The sequence below is a fragment of the Lepidochelys olivacea genome, assembly GCF_965140295.1.
Source record: "Lepidochelys olivacea isolate rLepOli2 genome assembly, chromosome: 1".
Lineage (NCBI taxonomy): Eukaryota > Metazoa > Chordata > Testudines > Cheloniidae > Lepidochelys > Lepidochelys olivacea.
Genome location: NC_140411.1, coordinates 5,851,526 through 5,859,547, shown reverse-complemented (window position 1 = coordinate 5,859,547; position 8,022 = coordinate 5,851,526). Strand labels below are relative to the sequence as shown.

The window sequence follows — 8,022 nt, the reverse complement described above, 5'->3', positions numbered from 1 at the left end:
GGACAGTCTCTATAAGAATAAATGGACACAAATCAGATGTCAAGAATTATAACAATCATAAACCAATCAGAGAACACTTCAATCTCTCTGGTCATGCGATTACAGACTGTTGCGGTTCAGTGATGAGACAGAACACAGCTTTATGCAAGCAAACAGGCTGGTCAACGGAGATGGGCTGTTCTCCCCCCCCCCCCGCCTTCCACCTTCTCCTTTTATTATATTTCTCCCCCTAAGCATTACACACTGCTACACAAAGGAATGTATGACGTTGATTCATATGCTTAGTTACCATTCTCTATCTACTACAATCCTGGTTCTCAGGCCTTGAGCCCAGGCTAAAGAAACCTTCCACAGTTGCTGTCCAAACAATCAAGTTCTCAGGGTTCATATCTAGCCCTTGTCCTTGGATAGAGCAATGTGTGCATTGCTTCTAGGAAACAGTCAGGGTGTGCCCCGCCTGCTTCCAGGTGGAATAGCTAGACATTAACCCTTCATCTCCCCTTTTTTTGTTTATTGATAGTTGGCCATCTCATGGTAGCCGCCAATTTGTTTTGTCATGCTATTTAACTCCCAGACAGACAAGGACATAACCTGGGGAGCTTTCCAGGGCAAAAATTTTACAAAGTCTTAACAAGGAAGGAATACATTGTACACAGCAACAACAAAAAATAAGCCCAATGATTACAAACACAAAATAACCAAAAGCTTAACATCTGCAATATAATCATCTAAAAGGGGTACACTTCTTTTACTACAATTGTGACCAGCAAAAGGCAATATAAGTATCATTCTACTAAGACAGCAAAGGGTGCCATCACTTAAATTTGCAGGAATATAATTAAAGGTGCATGAACCACAAGTAAAAACCCATCCTGATGGTAGGATGATATGGTCATACTTATATGAAACATTAACAGCATGGGAACAATTTAAAAGGGATTGAGAAATTTTTTGACAGCCCAAGGGCACCTTTGTACTAGTGCAGTTAACTACACGCGCACAGGTGACATTGTGAGCCCCGGCCGGGTACGGTGTGTGGAGGGATATAGCCGTGCGAGGCAGAGTATAGTTGGCCGGGCCCCAATTAGCCATGCTAGAGTACTGGGAGGAAAGATTAGCATAAGCAGAGAACAGTGCCTTATTCTCCATCTCCTCAGGGTGATGACATACTGGAATAAGGCATGTACCTAACAAATCTCCAGCTGCTACAGAATTAGATAAACAAAAGTGGGTAACATTTGCTATTGAAGCCAATCTTTCCCATATGTTATATATATGTCATTCGGGCTTGTAACGGGGGAGGCGCTTCCGAGCCAACCCCTACAAGAAATAGCAGGCACAAAAGGTACACAATCATCACAGAATTAGCAGTGATTTGGGCGAGAATCGCCACAAACAAAGTCTTAGGAGTTTCTGGCTGCTGATCTGCTGCCAGTTTTCGTTGAGCCGTGGCGACCAATGCTTTTACCGCTTCCCATGTCATGGGCTGGCTTGGGACGCTACGCCTCCTCCGTTTCCGTCCCGCCGTTGTCGACTCGGGGGGGCAACGCGGTCTCCTCCAAGGTCAGCTGAAACTCTGGTATGGGATTCGACAGCCCCTGGTGCCATGCCATGTTGTTTAAGTGCCGGTCGCACACACCGGGCTGGAACCCACAACGGTCCTGCAGGAAGAGACACAGCAGCATATCCCCGACCCCAAGTGATTAGAGGTGCTGGGCCCAGCCACTGTGGATCGGGCAGCTGACGGTAAAAGACACGCGGTCTTTCCAGTACCTCAGATTTGTGAAAATGCCGATCCGCAGGGGTCTGCTGATCTGCATTCAGTGTTAAATTATTTAAAGTAAAAAAGAGGATATACATTTGTTGTTGAATGTCTCCTAAGGTTCGGAGACGCAGCTCCCCTTGTTTTAATTGTTTATCTAGCAAGGTTTTGAGTGTGCGATTGGCACGTTCAACAATGGCTTGGCCCGTGGAATTATAAGGGATTCCGTGTTTAAGACGGACGTCCCAGCGGGCACAAAAGGTGGAGAGGGCTGCAGAGCAGTAGGCTGGGGCATTATCTGTTTTAATTTGGCAAGGGCGACCCATAACAGAAAAGCAGGCCAGCAAATGGTGAATAACTTTGTTAGTGGCTTCCCCACGTTGTGGGGTTGCCCAAAGGAAGCCTGAATAAGTATCAACGGAATCATGTAAAAATGAATAGGGGCGGAATTGTGGCACATGAGTAACATCCATTTGCCACAGCTGATTTGCTGCGGTACCTTGGGGGTTAACGGCATAAGAGAAAGTAGGAGCAGCAGCAGCACAGTGGGGGCAGGAACGAACAATGGAACGTGCATGATCAGCAGGAATGTGAAACTGCCGGGCCAAAACAGAGGCAGACTGATGAAAAAAGGCATGGCTTTCAATGGGGTCAGAAAAAAGGGAATTTACCTGACCACGCAACGCGCAATTGGCGCGTGAATTGCCCTCAGTGAGTGGCCCAGGCAGAGGGGTATGACTGCGAATATGAGCAACAAAGTAAGGGAAATGACGAGTGGCAAGAAGATGCTGTAAAGACAAAAACAGGTGAAGGAGGTCTGCATCAATCTGAGGGGTAATGAGGGCAAGGGGTAAATGAGCAATTACCTAATAAACATAATGGGTATCCACAATTAAATCAAAGGGACAATCAGCAAAAGGTTGAAAGGCCAAAATAACAGCAGCTAATTCTGAGGGCAAAGGGGGATGGTAAAAAAACAATCTTTTAAATCTAACACACAAGGTTGATCGGTTTGAGGAATTAAATTTGGATTTGGTAAGCCAAATTGCAAGGGGCCCATAGGTTGGCTGCGTTTATTTATTTCCCTTAAATCATGTAACAGCCGCCAAGCACCTGATTTTTTCTTAATAACGAACACCGGGGTGTTCCAGGGACTGGTGGAGCTCTCCAATCGCTGTGCTTGCAAATGCTGCTGCACAAGTGAATGAAGTGCTTTTAGCTTTTCTAGAGGGAGGGGCCACTGGTCAATCCATACGGGCTCTAAGGATTGCCATACCAAGGGTAAGGCGGAGGGCACGGTGGGTGAGGGAGGGTTTTGGGCCATCAGATGTTAATATCGAGGGTGGTGTCTAACTTTGTAAGTAAATCACGGCCCCAAATATTGAGGTGGACAGGGAGCACAAAAGGGCGGATTGTAGCAAGGGCACGGCCTCCTGGTTTAGAGACCGTGACCCAAGACAAACTTTGGCACCCGGGTTTGCTACCCCCAATCCCCCACAACTCTTTAGAAGGAACCGTAGGCCAACTAACCGGCCACTCCAGATCACGAATCACTGTAACGTCAGCTCCAGTGTCCACCAGCCCTGTAAAAGGAACATCATTTAAGAGAAGTGTTAACTGAGGTTTCGAGGGGCGGACTGACATTGTCAGAGCAACAAGTGGAGAAGACGCGCTGTGAGACGGCGAGTGAGACAACGTCGCTCCAAAGCCTCCTCCACCCCGAGTTCGATCCTCGGCAGCTGGCACCTGATAGGGGACTAAAATCAATTGTGCAATTGACCGTCCACGCGGGAGCGACTGTGGAAGATGAGTCCACACCTGAACCTTAATAATGCCAGTGTAATCAGCATCAATGACCCCTGGAATGACAAAAAAGCCCTGTTTCCCAGCATGTGAGCGAGGGAGAACAAGACCTACAAAGCCGGCAGGGAGAGGTCCCATCACCTGTGTAGGTATGGCACAGACCTCCCCTGGCACTTGAAAGTCAGTGTCCTCCTGCATGATCAAATCAAGCCCTGCACTTCCAGCAGTCGCTGCCCTCATAGAGTCTACAGATTCCAAGGCAGAGGAGCGATTGCCTGAGTAGGAAACACCCCCGTTTGGCCCTGGGTTCGGGGGGGACCCGTCGTGCGGTTTCCCGACCCGCTACGACACTGATTAGCCCAGTGATAACCTTTCCCACACTTGGGGCACTTCTTTGAGGGTCGGGCTGGTGCCTTAGATGAGCGACACTCCCGCTGAAAATGACCCTCCTTACCACAGCGGTAACAGCGCTTCCCCTCCTTCCCAGTTTTTCTGAGGGCGGCAGCCAGAACTCCAGCCTTGTGGGCTTGTGTGCCAATGTTCTGGCAAGCCCGCAGCATGTCTGAGAGCTCTAAAATACCAGAGGCTTGTGCTGCCTGGAGAGCACGGCGGCAATCCTCGTTTGCATTTTCAACTGCCAATTTTAACAGGAGCTCGTGAGCTGCCTCAGTGTTATCCACCTGTCGGAGGATAGCCTCCTGCAATCTGTTGGTAAAATCCAAAAAGGACTCTAAGGCACCCTGACGGATACTGACAAAGCTTTTGGTAGGCTTGCCTGAATCCGGGACCTTCTTGAAAGCATGCTGGGCACAGGTGGAAATAATGGGGAAGACAGCCTGAGGGAGTTGAGACTGCATCTCAATAGTAGCAAACGGGCCCTCCCCTGCCAAATGCTCATAAATGATACCTTGCTCTCTATATACCTGGGCTTGGCGTTCTGCCATCTGCCGATACTCACTAAGCCAAATAACATACTGACTGGGTGACAACATCATGAGCAGCAGCGTTTTCCAATCCTCAGGGATTAGGGAGTACCCAGTACCCATCCCTTCAATGAGACCACGCACAAAGGTGCTAGTCAGGCCAAATTCACGAATTGCTTTCTTTACCTCTCTAACCACCGAGTATGGCAGAGTGGTCCAGGTGCCCACGGGGTTGCCCTGGTCATCATTCTGCCAGGTCACCGGGCAAACGGAGACCAGATCAGCCAGCTCCTCTGCTGTAAGATCTGATCGAGCTTTCGCCGCGTGAACCATTTGTTGCACCAGCGAAAGCTTCTGAGCAGATGCAGATGACCCTCCGGGGGGCCCCACGGGGGGAGGGTGATCACACACCGGCTCCAGTGGGGAAGGCCAGGGAGGCGGTGGTAATAGAGGCACTGGGAGCGAAGCAGGGGGAGGGATGGCTGCAGGAGCGGACGGGGGTGGCAGGATCGGCAGCTCCTCTGTTGGGGCTGGAGAGGGCCTTTCCGAGGCGACACGCTGTGTCGCATCGCCAGGAGGGGGGATGGCTGCAGGGGCGGACGGGGGCGGCAAGAGCACCAGCCTCGCGAGGGAGGGTCTGTCCGAGGCGACACGCTGTACCACGTCGCAGCAGAGGTGCCAGGCATGTAAAGCCTACACGGGCGCCCGAGGCTATTTGTGCAATGTCTGGCCCAATCGCTCCCAGTCCGCTAGCTTAAGGCTTCCGGCTTCAGGATACCACGGGCACTTGGCACGCACCTCCTGTAGCAGGAGAGTGAGTTCTCGAGTGGGGCAGTCATGCTGAGCCTTACGCAGCAAATACTGCAGCTCATTGCGGTCTTGCACTTGCAAAGCAGAGAGGGAGCTTCCCATACTTACCACAATGAAAAATACTCACCGGGATCCACGAAGCGGATGAGTGACGCGTCTGAAACCCTTGCCGGGCGAGGTGAGTGCTGAGGGCCCCACGTTTGGGCGCCAGTTGTTGCGGTTCAGTGATGAGACAGAACACAGCTTTATGCAAGCAAACAGGCTGGTCAGCGGAGATGGGCTGTTCTGCCCCCCCCGCCTTCCACCTTCTCCTTTTATTATATTTCTCCCCCTAAGCATTACACACTGCTACACAAAGGAATGTATGACGTTGATTCATATGCTTAGTTACCATCCTCTATCTACTACAATCCTGGTTCTCAGGCCTTGAGCCCAGGCTAAAGAAACCTCCCACAGTTGCTGTCCAAACAATCAAGTTCTCAGGGTTCATATCTAGCCCTTGTCCTTGGATAGAGCAATGTGTGCATTGCTCCTAGGAAACAGTCAGGGTGTGCCCCGCCTGCTTCCAGGTGGAATAGCTAGACATTAACCCTTCAACAGACATGAAAGTTGCTATATTACAACAACAACAACAAAAACCCTTCAAAAACAGACTCCAAGGAGAGACTGCTGAATTGGAATTAATTTGCAAACTGGATACAATTAACTTAGGCTTGAATAGAGACTCGGAATGGATGGGTCATTACACAAAGTAAAACTATTTCCCCATGTTTATTTCCCCGACCCCCGCCCACTGTTCCTCAGATGTCCTTGTTAACTGCTGGAAAGTTTTCACCCCCCTCCCCCCCCAACCCCCACCCTTCTCTCCTGCTGGTAATAGCTCATCTTAAATGATCACTCTGCTTACAGGTTTTTTTTTCCTTCATGTTCTGTGTGTATATAAATTTCCTCACTGTATTTTCCACTAAATGCATCCGATGAAGTGAGCTGTAGCTCACAAAAGCTTATGCTCAAATAAACTGCTTAGTCTCTAAGGTGCCACAAGTACTCCTCTCCAATTTTCTTTCAGTCGCTGTTTAACACATTCTAGTTGGTTTGAAGTTAATGCAGTGATCAGTGGGTCAAAGAAGTGTCCGGTGTGAAGAGAGTACCCCAGAGTGGGGACACCCTAGCCACTGTCCTGAGTGACCATGATGAGACTGGGGGTTCAGCCTTCCAGGAATCTTTGACTCAGCCATATCGCCATTACGAGGACTCTTCCAAAGTGGAGAGTGGAAGGGGAGTCCTTGAGGTCAGGCAGGCCTCTGGGAAAAGGGAGTGGGAGTACGGACTTGGACTCTTTCACTACCAGTTCCCTTGGGGTGACGCAAAAGCCAGGAAAGATCCCAACAATAGTTCCCCACTTACATTAGGGAACTGTTAGAAAATGATGGGTTGGATTTATAGTGACGTATAAACAGATGTGTAATTGGTGAAATCTTTCAAGAATTGATAAAAGCCAAAATGTCTAACTTTGGGGAGAACATAAGAACATAAGAATGGCCGTACTGGGTCAGACCAAAGGTCCATCCAGCCCAGTATCCTGTCTATTGATAGTGGCCAATGCCAGGTGCAACGGAGTGTGTGAACCTAACAGGTAATGATCAAATGATCTCTGTTCTGCCATCCATCTCCAGTCTGACAAACAAAGACTAGGGACACCATTCCTTACCCATCCTGGCTAATAGCCATGAATGGACTTAACCTCCATGAATTTATCCAGTTCTCTTTTAAACCCTGTTATAGTCCTAGCCTTCACAACCTCCTCCGACAAGGAGTTCCACAGGTTGACTGTGTGCTGAGTGAAGAAGAACTTCCTTTCCTTGGTTTTAAACCTGTTGCCCATTAATTTCATTTGGTGGACCCCAGTTTTTATATTATGGGAACAAGTAAATAACTTTTCCTTATTCATTGTCTCCACACCACTCATGATTTTATATACCTCTATCATATCCCCCCTTAGTCTCATAGATTCATAGATATTAAGGTCAGAAGGGACCATTATTATCGTCTAGTTTGAGCTCCTCCACAATGCAGGCCACAGAATCTCACCCACCCACTCCTGCAATAAACCTCTCATCTATGTCTGAGCTATTGAAGTCCTCAAATCATGGATTAAAGACTTCAAGTGCAGAGAATCCTCCAGCAAGTGACCCGTGCCCCATGCTACAGAGGAAGGCGAAAAACCCCCAGGGCCTCTTCCAATCTGCCCTGGAGGAAAATTCCTTCCCGACCCCAAATATGGTGATCAGCTGAACCCAGAGCATGTGGGCAAGATTCACCAACCAGATACCCAAGAAAGATTTCTCTGTAGTAACTCAGATCCCACCCCATCTAACATCCCATCACAGGCCATTGGGCCTATTTACCAAAGATCAATTAATTGCCAAAATCATGTTATTGCAACATAACATCTCCTCCATAAACTTATCGAGCTTAATCTTGAAGCCAGGTAGGTCTTTTGCCCCCACTGCTTCCCTTGGAAGGCTATTCCAGAACTTCACTTCTTTGATGGTTAGAAACCTTCGTCCAATTTCAAGTCTAAACTTCTCCTCTTTTCCAACCTGAAAAGTCCTAGCCTCTTTAATCTCTTCTCATATGGGAGCTGTTCCAAACCCCTAATCATTTTAGTTACCCTTCTCTGAACCTTTTCTAATGCCAGTATATCCTTTCTGAGTTGAGGAG

General features: G+C 48.6%; 1 protein-coding gene across 1 annotated transcript; it reads right to left on the bottom strand.

The window, feature by feature from the left end:
• Nucleotides 1–229: 229 nt before the first annotated feature.
• Nucleotides 230–5,629, bottom strand: LOC311515098 (uncharacterized protein). The gene is made up of 4 exons (XM_084617967.1): nt 5,407–5,629; nt 3,293–3,519; nt 2,434–2,550; nt 230–1,661 (listed from the first exon to the last, which is right to left on the bottom strand). The coding sequence occupies exons 2-4, from the start codon at nt 3,404–3,406 to the stop codon at nt 1,500–1,502; spliced, it is 393 nt and encodes a 130-aa protein (XP_084474093.1). The 5' UTR covers nt 3,407–3,519; nt 5,407–5,629; the 3' UTR covers nt 230–1,499.
• Nucleotides 5,630–8,022: the final 2,393 nt, after the last annotated feature.